The 13,905-nt window shown below is 39.8% G+C and overlaps 1 protein-coding gene across 5 annotated transcripts in view; it reads left to right on the plus strand.

Moving 5' to 3' along the window:
- PTCH1 (patched 1) overlaps nt 1–13,905 on the plus strand; it is a 75,144-nt gene that overhangs the window by 22,398 nt on the left and 38,841 nt on the right. For all 5 annotated transcript variants that reach the window (XR_010069046.1, XM_063319945.1, XM_063319944.1 and 2 more), the window contains 7 exons: nt 7,222–7,411; nt 8,714–8,783; nt 8,896–8,987; nt 10,439–10,637; nt 11,276–11,397; nt 12,699–12,846; nt 13,639–13,770. Coding sequence is in view for 4 of the 5 variants with exons in the window: in XM_063319945.1 (XP_063176015.1) it covers nt 7,222–7,411; nt 8,714–8,783; nt 8,896–8,987; nt 10,439–10,637; nt 11,276–11,397; nt 12,699–12,846; nt 13,639–13,770 (953 nt within the window). In the remaining variant the exon portion in view is untranslated. The remainder of the gene's footprint in view (nt 1–7,221; nt 7,412–8,713; nt 8,784–8,895; nt 8,988–10,438; nt 10,638–11,275; nt 11,398–12,698; nt 12,847–13,638; nt 13,771–13,905) is intronic.

Genomic DNA, 13,905 nt, shown 5'->3' on the forward strand with positions numbered 1-13,905 from the left:
GCATCCTTTTGAAGTGCTTTGGGGTTGGGTTTTTTTGGTAACTTTTTTTTGCATTTGTAGGCCACAGCCTTTTATCTTTGCATTCTTTCTCTTTTCTTTTTTTTTTTTTTATTTTTCTCTCTTTTTTTAAGCAGAACCAAAGAACCTGGTGTTACCTAGTTCTCAGTGTGACGGAAAAGGTTGAGATTGCTTCTGTATTTTCCTAGAAGCCAGTGGAGCTAAAAAGGGATTGACGTCATTTAAATCTTCACATTCGGATGTGATAATATTCTAGACAGACAGTGTCCTTTTGCTGGACATTACAGTGGGGGAGAAGGAGAACTGTAGAGTGGCTGCCTGGATGTTGGGAAGGGAGATGGTAGGGGAAAGGGAGATGGTAGAGCACAGACTGCCTTGACATGGGCAGACACAACCGTCACCAGCAGAGTAAGTTCCATGTGAGATAACCTAAGACACAGCATGGAGTTTTTGACTGCCTGTAGTCCAGTGCTGGCACAGATCATGTCTAATTACATGATAAAGATTGTAATTTTTCATTGATCTGTTGCACAGCCTATTGAATGACCATGTAATCTCTTTAAGATGCTGATTGCTTACCACTGTGTTCTAGCTCTTGTAAACTCATCATTTCTCAACGGATTTTTTTTTTTTGGTAGCTTAATTTCAGTCACTCCCCATGAAGTCTTTATTTTCCATAGTTAAATACATGAGCAGAAAAAAAATCATTGCAGGTAGCCAAAACTTTTTTATAATGTAATCCTGATGGGTTTACATTCTTAGCATCATTAGAGTATCAGATACATGAAATATATATGATCATGTCTTACAGTCAGTAATGAATAAATTCAGAGGTCAACCATGTAAGCCAACAGCAGTTCTGAGTTTAAAAGCAGACAGCATTTTAAAAGTTTAAAGAAGTGAACGTGCCAGCCAGTCTCATTTCTTGTACTGACTAAACTTAAATTTCAATTAAAGTGTTTTGGACTTCCTCCCAGCAGTTTTACCCCTGTACTCTACCAGTCAGGTCTAGAGGATGATAATTCTGAGGAATGTGCTGTCTTCCCCACTCTTCTGTCAGGATGCTAGCTAATACTGTCTGTGTGCAGAAAAACTGTATTCTGTTCCTGACAAAGAGCAGCACAGACAAGCTCAAACATCCGAGAGAACATGAAGACAGAACTCCCTAGAGAGCAACAGGAAGCTTTAAATCAAAAGGCCATTATTTTTCTGTGCCCAGTAAGAGGCAGGGTAATCTTCATATCTGCCAGAGAACTTCAACTCTTTATCTCAGTTTCTTTATAGGAGGTTTTGATCCTGTGTGAGTAGTACTTGGCTGTTATGTTTTGTTCTCACGAGGTCTGTGGTCCTTTATCAGTAAAAATGGAAATTGTCATTGGTGTCATTAGTCTTTTGCTGTGTGGCAGGTGTGAATGCTTGTAATCCTCATATGCAATTAGAAAAGGGAGGGGAAGCTGTGGCTGGGCTGACTTTATCTGCGTATCATTGTAGTGGACCAAAACTAGTTTCATTTTGTAGTTTTTGAGTAAAACCTGTATACACATGTAATACAGATAAACGTGGGAACAGCAGAAGGAGAGGCTACATGAGGAAGCAGAGTAGAAGCAAGCCCTTAACAGCAGCCAAAGTTGAGGGAGATAGGCTATGTAGGATGCCAGGGAGAGAGGTATGAAGAAAAGGATCCTTCCTGGTTCCCATCCCGGCAGAGAGAGGGTGCTGAAGAGTGAGAAGGGAGGGAACCTGCAGCCTTCCCCAGCACTCTCCATGGGTGGAGCGCATTGCATAGCAAGGGGCTCTCTGGTCTCCTTGCAAGTCTGAGCTGTTCTTGTCTTTCTATGCACACGGCTGCGAAGGTTGAATCTCAGGTGAACACACTGGGATGTTATTCTCAGTCTTTGTTTTTTATATGGTTACTGAATCATGAAGGGTTTTTATTTTCTGTTTCTCTTTGGTTCCTGTTGTGCTGATAACAGGTATTGCAAATTGCAGAGGTTGCCCGTGTTGGCTATTGTGCAGGCTGTAATGTAAGCATTGTAAGGGGTACTGGCCTATGCTGTGGTTTATCAAAAAGGGTCAGCATCTTTCAGAGGGATGAAATGAAAACATTGTTTATGTGAGGTGTCCGTGACTTTTAGAGGTATGATTTTATTGCTTTGAGTTGGCACTGTCAAAAGCTGGTCTGGATTGCTCTAATGATACACATTTATAGTCCTGGAAAAATGAAAAAGATGGTGTTGCTCGAACAAAGCAGAAGTGCATCTGCCCCCCAACAAGTGCTCAAGTGGAAACGCGTTAAGGCCTATAGTCTTCAGAAGGGAGGTTCTCCGGAAAATTTTGCTCCGTTCACACACCTCAAGCTTGTCACAGAAGAACTTAGTCTTCAAAACCAGTAGGTATTTCTGTAAATCTTGGCTTTGGTTTCTCAAAGTCTGTCCTCCACATTGGTAGGCAAGCATTTTTATCCCAAGTGTTTGGCTCTCAGGAATGTTCTTTTTTAGAGGGAGCTTGCTGTCTACTAAGCTGCTTGTTGCACAGTTGTGCATAAGGTAACTATTGAATGGTTAACAGAGGTAGTGTTCATGCCAGAAAAAAATAAAACCTCAGGCAATTCCAGTAACCTGAACTGGAACATTGTAAGATATTCTGAAAAAGAAATATTTCATGCCTTTTGAGCAACTGGACAGTAAATTAACAAGCAGTGATTTTTGGCTATCACTCATTGCTTGATTTAGGATTGATCCCTTAGCATAGCAGAGGTCGGACTTACTCCTGAGACTGGTCAGTGTGGAAGGGACTGCAGTTCCCAGTGGTGGATTCCAGAGTTCTTTATAAGCATATTAATGTAATGACATCTACATTTTGAATGCTAATTGTGAGAAAGGTGTAGGTAAGACAGTGACATTCGCACTGGAAATGAGCACATGAGCTAAATGACCCATAACTTCGAAACTGTTAGTAAGTCAGTGGAAGGAAATCTGTCAGAAATCATGCCAATGAAAACAAATACAGTTTCACTCTTATGTCATTGGAAGGTGCATCAGTGTTGTGCAAATGTACACTAGAGGCAAGCAAGTTTTGTTTTTCTGGGTGCTTCCCACTTAAGATGCACTGAAGCATTTTAATGTGTGATGACTGAAACACTGGGACTGTGACCCCAGTGCTTGGTAATGGGATCTACAGCCTTTCACCTATAGGTCATGGGTTCAGGTCTGCCTCAAGTTAAGGATGACTAAAACTTGTTACCACCTGGCAGCTGTTCATTGCTCTTGGGGGAGGGAGACATGGTGGTCCTTACACAGTTCTTAGCAACTCAGCATCCATACTGACAATTACTGCTCTCTTCAGGCCCTTCAGAAGGGGAAAGAATTTAGTACCTTCGCCAGCTTCTGTTCAAGTTGGTGGGGATGCTGAGGAAGAGCAGCAGTGTATTTCATGGTATTGCTCAAGGCAGATCTCATGTGTTCTGGTGAAGAGCTAAGAAGGAAGCCTGTGGATGTCAGGGAGGGAGAGAAGAAGACACTTTCCTCTTCTCTGGAAAAAAACAGGTTTTTAACAAGAACTAATACTCAGCAACAAAGATGCTGTCCGTAAAACTGTCTCATGTTGAACACTGGCCTTCCAACACATTCTTGAGAATTAACAACTGGTAAGTGAGAAATGGTGCCAGGACACTGGTGTTATTACTTTGTCATGATTTTTTTCATCCTTTTTTAAAAAAAAAATGTTAGCTAAATTGTACAGATGGCATAGTATCTCTTTCCTGGTAGGCAGACACCCAGAATCTGATGGTGCTGATGGAAGGATGGTGTACAAACTGCTGCATTGTGTTACCACTGGCCATGAGACAATGTACCGATCTGTAATTTAAATTGGCATTTTGGCTTGTGGGAATTTGTGCCACCAACTTGGCGTCTAGGCACTAAATCATAATGAATCATGTGATAAAGGACTCGAATGCCATCAAGTGGCTTTTGATATACCAAAAAAGAAGAGTGATGTGTGGACTTTGTCACCAGGATATTAAAGCGAAGCAGTTCTGTCTGTCTTTGATACGGAATAAAATGGGAAGTATTGGTACCGTATGCTATAGATACAGTAGCATTTTCAGTGTAAAATGTTGTCACCAAATATAAGACAACAGGAGTCCATGAAGGAAAACCACAAAACACCACTATTTTGTTCACTGGTCATATTTGCCATTACATCATCTGTCTTACAGTGTGGAAATCCTATGATGACTATAATATATGGTGTTTGTTTTGTTTTTTTTTCTTACAGATGTAAGGAATGACTTTCTGCAGGGCGTGCAAGTGTTGAGCACAGTATTGCATATCTTCAACACAGTACGGCCAGAGGCTTCAGGCACATTTCAATGACATTTTTAGTGGTTTAGTGGTTTCTCTCCTAGGTTTTTGCACCAGCTCTGGATAGTTGGGGGGAGGGGGAGGAAGGTAACAAGAGCGCTTGATTTTAAAGAAGTGCATATTCAGCTGTTTGTACTGATTGTGGAGCCTTAAGATCTCTGGCAGCCTCTGTGATCTTTGCAAACTTTTGATTTAAGTAAATGAAAACATAACTGGTAGAAACTTGTTAAATTTCTTTTTTTGCCTTCCATTTTGTTCTTTGTTACTTCTTACTTTCAACAAATACTGTTGAAAGGCCAGTGATATATCCACTTGCTTCTAGTCTGTCCATATGTTTTCACATAATCTGATTTTGCCAGTCAGAATTTTCCTCTGCAATCTACATTTATTGTTTCTTTGTACCTGAGTGTTATGTTGTATAGTATCTACATTCGCCTGTGGAGTTATCTTTATTCTTTTTGGCTGATGAAATGTACATAATCGACGTATCAAAGAAATAATTAAATGGTGTAATGCCTTAAAAAGAATGCGGAGTGGATCTGCTGCTGGGTTCTGGAACACGCGCACGCCTTCTTGGGTGGTTTTGCTATTCCTGTTTTGAATGTTAAAGAGGGAAAAAAACAGCTTCTGTTCTCATGACTGGCTTGTGTGATGCAATTTTGATTAGCTAAATCTGCCTTGTTCAGTGAAGTTAATGTGGTTTGACAGGACCTTGATTAGGAAGCAGTCATTTCTGTTGATAGTAAACAGTTGGTCACTTTCAGGAGAGATAGGAATGCCACCCTTTGTCTTGCATGAAGTATGATTTGTTGGTTCAAGTCCTGGTTAAATTCAAAAGGAATGTATGGGTGGAATAGAAGAGAATATAGCACCAGGAGTAGAAGTTGATGGTAGACTCCACAGCCCTCACAGAATTGGGGCTTTATTGTCTTGTCTGGCATCGAGACACAAAAGGAGGAGACAGACATTTTGTCTTTGGAAGCACTTGGAATGTAAAGGACTGCAAAAGAAAGCTCTGGTTTGAAGACAAACATATTATGTTAACTCTGCTCCCTTACTCCCATCCCATATTCCTGTAAGATAAAGGAAAATTTATTAGCGTGTGATAGACTATTGGTTGATGGAAAAAGGCAACAGTGAGCATGAACATAAGCCTGATGGGTGAAAGTATTTTTAGGGTTTAATTCTTGATAAAAATTAACAATAGCTTTTTGTTATCATGCATATGCAGTCTCAATGATTATATGATCTCTCACTGTAATAAGAGGGATATAAAGAAGTTATAAAGGGACGCTAGGTAAGGAAGTTGTACTTTGATTTTTATTTTTTTCTTACTGTGAGCTGGTCGCTGTTACTTGGTGTGAAGGAGGTAACGCCACATGTCACAGGCTGAAAAAATGGAGTGCTTTGTGGAAACATTTATTTCTTCAAAGAATTCTTGAACTAGAAATTAAGCAATGCTTCATGCCAGAATGACTGTAGGGTTTAATTGTTGCGGGTCTCATTCTGACAGCTTTATCCATGCAGGGGCCCAGCTTCTTGCCTGGTGGTCCTCGTAGCCCGAAGGAGGTTACGGGTGGGTTGAGGGCCCAGGTGATTGAAAAAGTATGTCCCTGTTCAGGCTTGGGAATGTCATCTCCCACACTGCCCACTGGTTACAGATCAGTCTTCCATTACACGGCCTAGGAAGAGATAGACATACATGACTAATTTCTGTTCACACTGTTGCAGAACTGAACTTTGGCAGTAATTCAGATCACCAGTGCCAAGCTGACTAGGACTGAAAAAAATGTAACAAATTAGACCAGGTCTGTTGCTTGGATTTAGCAGAGCAATAAAGGTAATAAATTGTCAGGGATGGAAACAACATGTTGGTGGTATTCTTGTCCCCCTCATCTGGATGTGGTCTTGATTCAGCTAATGGACTGAATTAATTGACCCCGCCTCCCACAAGCATTTGCTAGAGAGACTACAGGGGAGGTTATATAAAGTATATGAACTCTAGCTGAATGCTTTTTGTAAGAGGGAAGATAATTTTCCATTCTTACGTAATATTTTCTGGCAAGGCAAATTGCATATGGCTCCCTCTAGAGCCCGTCAACTTTGCAGTCTCCCTTTGCCTTTTTCTTGTTTCTTTTTTTTTTTTAACCATATTTTAATATGGAGCTCATGTGGGTTTAAAAACAGATGTCGCGCGTGAATGATCTCCTGTATCACAGCATGTTATGCAGGTACTGGACCCACTGGGGTAAATTAGCTGTGGGACAGTTCTTTCTGCTGCACTCAAAACTGCATCTCTATGTGAACTTGATTTTTTTTCTTTCTTATTTAAGGCTGAAAGAAGTACTCGGGCTCACTTAGTCTTTCACTCCTCCCTTTTTTTAACTGAAGAGAAACATTCTTCTTCTGCCTTTGCCAAATTATTTAGGAGAAGAGTGTAAATTAAAGCCATTTATCTTGAAATGTGCTATTGGAGCAGACTGTTTATACAAGTGTAAGAAATTGTAACATAGTATTTGGTCTGGTCTGTGAGGAAAAGGTTTTTCTTCTTTCTTTTTTCAGTTTTTGCATATGGTATATTGGTTATAATGTAGGAGAAACTGTTTGAGGCTCCAGTTTACGCATCAATGTTTTAGTGCAGTAGAGGCAATGATATTTTAATAAGGAGTATGTTTTTTGTTGCAGTGTTACTAAAATAAAGTTGTTATTAGTTGTGATCAGTTTGAGACAGAATAGTCCATGCACATGGTCACGTTCTTCTGATTGGAGAGTGCTCATCAAATGAATCCAGAATAAGCAGTTCCCGACTAATACAAAGCTGTTGATATTTATCCATCAGTTGGTGGACGAGTGAGTCGGGAGTTAAATTACACACGGCAGAAGATTGGAGAAGAGGCCATGTTTAACCCCCAACTCATGATCCAGACTCCACAGGAAGATGGTGCTAATGTACTAACAGCAGAAGCACTCCGCCAGCACCTTGACTCTGCACTTCAGGCCAGCAGAGTACATGTCTATATGTACAACAGGTAAGGGGAACAGCAAAAGTTTTCTTGATCATCTGTAACAGCTGAAAAATGGGCACATGCTTCCTTCCATGTATTTTTAAATGGTTAGCACTTCAGAGCCTTTCCCTTAGGACTGTGTTTTGGTGTGAATGTCACTGGTTTCTGATACTTGATGTTGTGGCATGATAACAGTGACAGGTTGCCTTTTAACAAATTAGATGGGAAAGTGCTGTTGGAAGAGATTCTGAGAGTGTAGGGCTATAAGCAGTGTGCTACAGTATTCATCATTTGTCTTGGTAAAGGAGTGATGTTTGTGCTCTTAAACATAGGACCTTATGGATGGGATTCCTAACATTGAAAATCCTTCCATATTAGGTTTGAAATCACTTGCTGACACCATCGTGAGGTACCTAATGACTGTGAAGAGCAGCACAGGTTACTATCCTTCCAATAGTTTCGATATAAAGGGAAATGCAGACGTGGCAGTGGGTGGAATAATAGCTGTTTACTAACATAGACATAATAGGGTTGGCCATCAGAGTGTCTGTGTGCACACACTGAAGGTTGGGAGTTGTGTATTGTCCAACAAAAAAATAATAAAGGAATAATAATGGAAAATAATAACTGTAGGAAGGTACCATCTTTGGGCTACTGAGATGTCCTGCTAAAGTGCTTCCTCCAGGGTTACTACTTACATGATGTGCCTAGGGGTGCTGCCTGCAAGGCACGAAGCCCCCTGTCTTTCAGCACATCCAACTGATGCCTCAGTGAACTAATACTGAGGCTCCAGTGATCTTTTACGTAGCTCCTGCCTTGTCTAAGGCGTTAGAAGTCATGGCAGTGGATGTTGTACCATACTTGAAAAAGGAAGGCAGAAATCCTAATGGTTTCTTTTCTCCTGCATGTGTGGGTCAGCTGGGAATATTCTAATCCTTTGAGCTAGAGCGGGCTTCTCTCTCATTTGTGTCACTGAGTGATATCACAAGTCACAACAGCTATAAAACGATGGATTTCTGTCCCTTTAACATGTGTTGACTAGCCTGTACATCCAAAAGCAGCTCAATTATTTTTAATGAGTTTTACAGAGAATGTGAGAAAACTGAAACAAGTGCCTAGTCTGTAACTACAAAAAGAAAGGCCTTTGCTTTTTTTGGTGAGGTGTAGTATTATCTATGCTGAACAATATTTGTTCTTTCTCAATGATTTGCTGCCTGAGGCCAGTATGTGTATATGAGTTGCAATTTTAAATGTTTGTTGCAATTTTAAAATAACTTTACAATAATTGTGCAAGAAGAAAATACTTGTTCTTTTTATTTCTTACAGACAATGGAAATTGGAACATTTGTGTTATAAATCAGGAGAGCTCATCACAGAAGCAGGTTACATGGACCAGGTATGTGTAGCAGGCATTTAGTTATAAGATTTGTGTATTCTTGTGATTCAGCTTGTGCTACTTTGATTATATTCAACTGTAACTGTGTTTTTTCCCTTTCTGATTTTGACAGATCATAGAATATCTTTATCCTTGCTTAATTATCACTCCTTTGGACTGCTTCTGGGAGGGAGCAAAGCTACAGTCAGGAACTGCCTATCTATTGTAAGCATGTGGTTTTTTTTATAACTTTCTGGTCTGACTGATTTAACTGTGTAACTACGATTTTTCAGTTGTGTTCCCATTGTTTATTCAGATTCTGGTTCAACAGAAAAATAAAAGATGAAGTGTAGTGTCTGTGCAGAAAATATGTGTGGATTATTTTTTTTTTCATTGAACAAAAGATTTTCCTTGTTCTGAGAGATGATTTGTAGGCATCAATTTAAATCCTACATTATTTTTCCCCATTCTGGTAGCATGCAAAGTAAAATGTAAGTTCTGAATTCAAGCTTTAAGAATTTTGTGCCTTCCCCCCCCCCCCGAAATAAACTTGTTTCTGGTGGGGTTGGTTTTGTCCCGTGCTCCCCCCCACCAACCCTAAAATAAAAAAAAAAATAGATCGTCTGGGAACTTTATTCCTAAGTAAATGTCTTGGGTTAAATCTCAAGTCATCGTAAGGAATAAAGAACAAATCCTTTGCTTATGAGATCATTAAAGAAACCGTATAGTATCTTTTATGGGTGGTTTCTCACAGTTTACAAGTGTGATATTATATGCCCTGAATCCTTTAAAGAGTTAATTGTTAATCTGTGCAGGCATTTTCTGTTAATTATGCAAGAGTTAGCATTTGAGTTATTGTTTCTGTCCTGGTTTGCATGTCTCTGTAAAAGCAATTTGCAATGGCCATCTTCTAACCTTTAGTGTACAGTTTTAGATGGGGAAATAAGGGGGTTTGTGTTTTCTGGTTGGGAGATTCGGAATAATGACTTAAGCCTGGTTAAGCAGATACAGTGTGGTTTGAACCACAGAATAAGGCAGCCAAAAGCCTTTCTAGTCTGTCAACATCACAAATTCAGAAGTGGGGGGTGGGAGATGTGACAGTGATAGTGGTGACAGCCATGGTAGCAGGAAAGCTTGATCGTTGATAGTCAAGCTGCCAGGGCATTTGAAGGAGCACAGTATTGTTATAGATAAACAAAGATCAACTATATTGATTGATTACATTTGCAAGATGATTATTAGACTAGCAAGAAGTAATCTGATACTATGAGAAAGGCTTTCTTTCCTCAGCCCCCTCTCCTCTTCCCCCTCCCCTCCCCCCTAATTCTTTGAAGCCGCAGTTGGCTGCTTTTTTTGTTATTTAGGTGCTTGATGATTTGTTTTGCTTTGCTTGTAAATGGAGGTATTTTTAATCTGTGATTCCGTTTTATACAATAACTTTGTAAGAACTGAGTATTTTTGTTAAAATTACAACTGAGCTGCAAGAAAAGTACATAAACAAATCTAATTAAAACGTGCCTTACATTTTATGAAACAACCTTAACAGAAAAGGTTTTAGCTTGTAACAGAAAATAACTCAATTATTTGTGCAAATACAAATTTTAAAAGTATGTTTATGTCAGTACTTCTTTTGTCTTTTTTATGTGTGTGTCATTTTCCCCTGGTTTCTCTTGCAGAGGGAAGCCTCCTTTGCAGTGGATCAACTTTGACCCCTTAGAATTCTTAGAAGAGTTAAAGAAAATAAACTACCAAGTGGAGAGCTGGGAAGAAATGCTGAATAAAGCAGAGGTTGGTCATGGTTATATGGATCGACCCTGCCTGAATCCTGCTGATCCCGATTGCCCAATCACAGCTCCCAATAAAAATTCCACCAAAGTAAGTTTGCTTGTCCTTGTGCACGTCTTTTCAAGGGAGGCTGGGGTAGAGGGGGAGGTCAGAGAGAACAGAAGAAGGTACCGTTCTCTTCCAAGCAATATATAACTCATATTCCTGAGTGATGTAATTTTTCTGTTCTTGTACATGCTGTTAGCCCACAGTCACGAACTTTCCCTCATCCTGTGATGCAGTGCTTAATCCCACATATTTAGAGCGAGAGTACAGTTGTCAGCTACTGTCCGGATGCGACACTGCGTTCACGTGGCTTTTCAGCAAACCTGGTGCCTCAGACAGACATATAGCCACTGCTGGAATACACTGGGACTATACACTCAGACCACGCAGTAAAACCTTCCTTCAAGTAGTGCCAATTTTGTTGATTTTTGTGAGGAATTTGAAGTCCCGGACCCCAGTTTGTCTGTCCCTTTATCAACCACATCAGGCTTTGGAGAAATTGCCATCTGGTCAACAAGTATCCAGCTGATGGGTTCAACTTGATTTGTTGAACACATTTCTCTTTGTAGACCTCCTAGATTGTCTTTCACATCTGTTATTCTGGTACGCTGGGTGTTCAATTAGGGTATGAGTTTGTATGAAGTTATGGAACTGATTAATTCCTTCTTTATAACTTTTTCTAGCCTCTTGATGTAGCCCTTGTTTTAAGCGGTGGATGCTATGGACTGTCAAGGAAATACATGCATTGGCAGGAGGAGCTGATCGTAGGTGGTACAGTCAAGAACAGTTCTGGTAAACTTGTCAGGTAAACAAATATTTAAAGAAAATGTCGATGTTTTTCTTTGTTAGAATTTGGGTTTGGGGGCACAGGGAGAGGATCATGCAAAATCTACTGCCCTTCATGTGTATGACAAACCCCAGTTTAGGAGGACATGCCTTAAGAACAGAATTTAAAAGAGTGATTAGACAGTTGTTTAAATTTAAGGAGGCATCATTGCTTCGTACTTCTGACTTCAGAATGATAGTGTATGTTGCTCAGAAAGAAAGCTTCTTCCTGGCAACTTTGTTGTTTAGAATGTATGTATAAAGCATTGAACCATGTTTGATGCACTGAACACCTTTGATTGTGTTTTGAAATATGATCAAAAGAAAAAGGGGGAAAAAACCCATAATTTGGATAATGTACTCACTCATTTGACATCTCTCAGAATTCCAAAATCTGCACTGAACTTTTTGTTCAGGATCAATATAGAGAAAAAAATCTATTTTTATGTCCCTATGTCTTGAATTCAGTTTTGAGTGATAAAACAAACCCCTTTGTTTCAGACTTCTTGAAGAAGTCATGGAACACTGGACTTCAGTGGGGGAAAAAACCCTGTGAAATAGAACTGTCCTGAAAAACGTAGGCCTTACTAAACTAAATGAAGCATGATTCTTCCGTATTTAATACAGAGAACTTTTACTAGAACTTTTAATATGAATTTTGAGTTTTTTACATTCACTGTAAACGATAAGTCTTTCAAGAAGTAGCCAAAGAATGTATTTTTAGTGAAAAATAGAACAGTTCCTTAAGCGTCTAGAATTGTTGGAGACAGTTGCATACTGTGGAAATTCAGTATGGACAGTTACTGCCATTGTGTATTCCTTGCAGTTTGTCAGGCATCAGTAGTTTAATCTGGCATTTCTCTCCAAGGAATGAAAAAGACCAAGGTTTTCAAATGACAAATTGCCAACAGCATTTACAAAATTTCATAGAAATAAACTGTTCCTGTGGCATCCTCACCGTAATCTGCCTATCAGTCATGATCTTTATGACTGATTTGTAGGGTTACATTCCTCGCTCCTGAAACTAATCCTATTGAAAATAATGGCAAAACACTTAGCTTCAGTGAAACCAGATTTAGCCTCAGTACTGCATAGACCAGTACAGCTGCACCAGATATGCAGTAGAATAATTATACTCTGTTCAATTTTAATATGAACATGTGCCCTATAAAATCAGGAACCCCATAAGGGTCTAAATTTGGGACTTGATACCACAAAAATAATTTCCTGAAAATGCTCATTTTATGCTTCTTCCTCCTCTCCCTTCTCTCCATGTCACAGTGCCCAAGCTTTGCAAACCATGTTTCAGTTAATGACTCCTAAGCAAATGTATGAGCACTTCAAGGGGTATGAATATGTTTCACATATCAACTGGAACGAGGATAAAGCAGCAGCAATTCTGGAAGCCTGGCAGAGGATGTATGTTGAGGTAAAGTTGAAAATAACCTAGATACCATACTCTAAAGTCCTGCTAAGATCCACTGCCGCCTTTTACGGCTTTTTACAGTATTTCCTCAAGGAAGATGCTTAAACTAGAACTGAGTCATTGCCTATAGTTTTTAAGCTGATTTTTTTTTCCCCTCAATTAAGAAGCTGCTTGGTTATTCGCATATGAGAAGCCATGAAGGTTTTGCGCTTTGCTGCCTGGGACATTTTTGCTTTGCTGGGGCTGAGAAACAACTGAAGAGCTAGCTGGAATTGAAAAGCTTTTGGTTGGCATGGTTATCCTAAAGGTGTCTGGAAAACATTAGCCAGCCGTGGGCTGCTCTCCCAGCAGCAGCCAGGGTGGGAAGGCTATATGGCAGTGCCTGGCCTCTGTGTCCCAAGCCCTGACCTCTGCCTCACTGCTTCTGACCTCTGCAAATGGCCAGGCAGGGAGAAACAGGAGCAGCCCAAAGAGATCGCTGGCCTTGGGTTAAAGGCAAAACTTGTACTGTAGGAAATCCATGGTGGAGCTACAGGAAGAGGATTCAAGTTAAACGTTTGGAATGGTCTGGGAATGCAGTAGCCTTTCCTGAAGGATGCAAATTCTTGTCTGATGATCAGTAGCTTGCAAGAAGTAGTTACCAAATACATTTGTGAGCATCAGCGTAATCTCTGTGTAGGGTGTGGGCTTTCACAGGAACATTAAGGCAAAAGTAGTTGATTTCAGATGTGTGCTATAGAAGATGGTAATAATTTTTTTCTTCAGTCAAACCAAGTTTTATTTTTCTTCTCGTAGGTTGTTCATCAAAGTGTTGCACAAAACTCTACTCAGAAGGTGCTCTCCTTTACTACAACCACCCTGGATGACATCCTAAAGTCATTTTCTGATGTCAGTGTTATCAGAGTAGCTAGTGGCTACTTACTAATGGTAATAAAATAAATATATTTAATTTTCTCTGGTAGTGGAGCAGGGCTTAAGTATCTACAAGTCGGTAGTACAGAACATTTTAGGCATATTTAAAGTAAAAACTACAGTTTGTAAACTTTTGCCTCAGGCTTCTCA

Source organism: Chroicocephalus ridibundus, chromosome Z, assembly GCF_963924245.1.
Source record: "Chroicocephalus ridibundus chromosome Z, bChrRid1.1, whole genome shotgun sequence".
NCBI classification, from domain to species: Eukaryota; Metazoa; Chordata; class Aves; order Charadriiformes; family Laridae; genus Chroicocephalus; species Chroicocephalus ridibundus.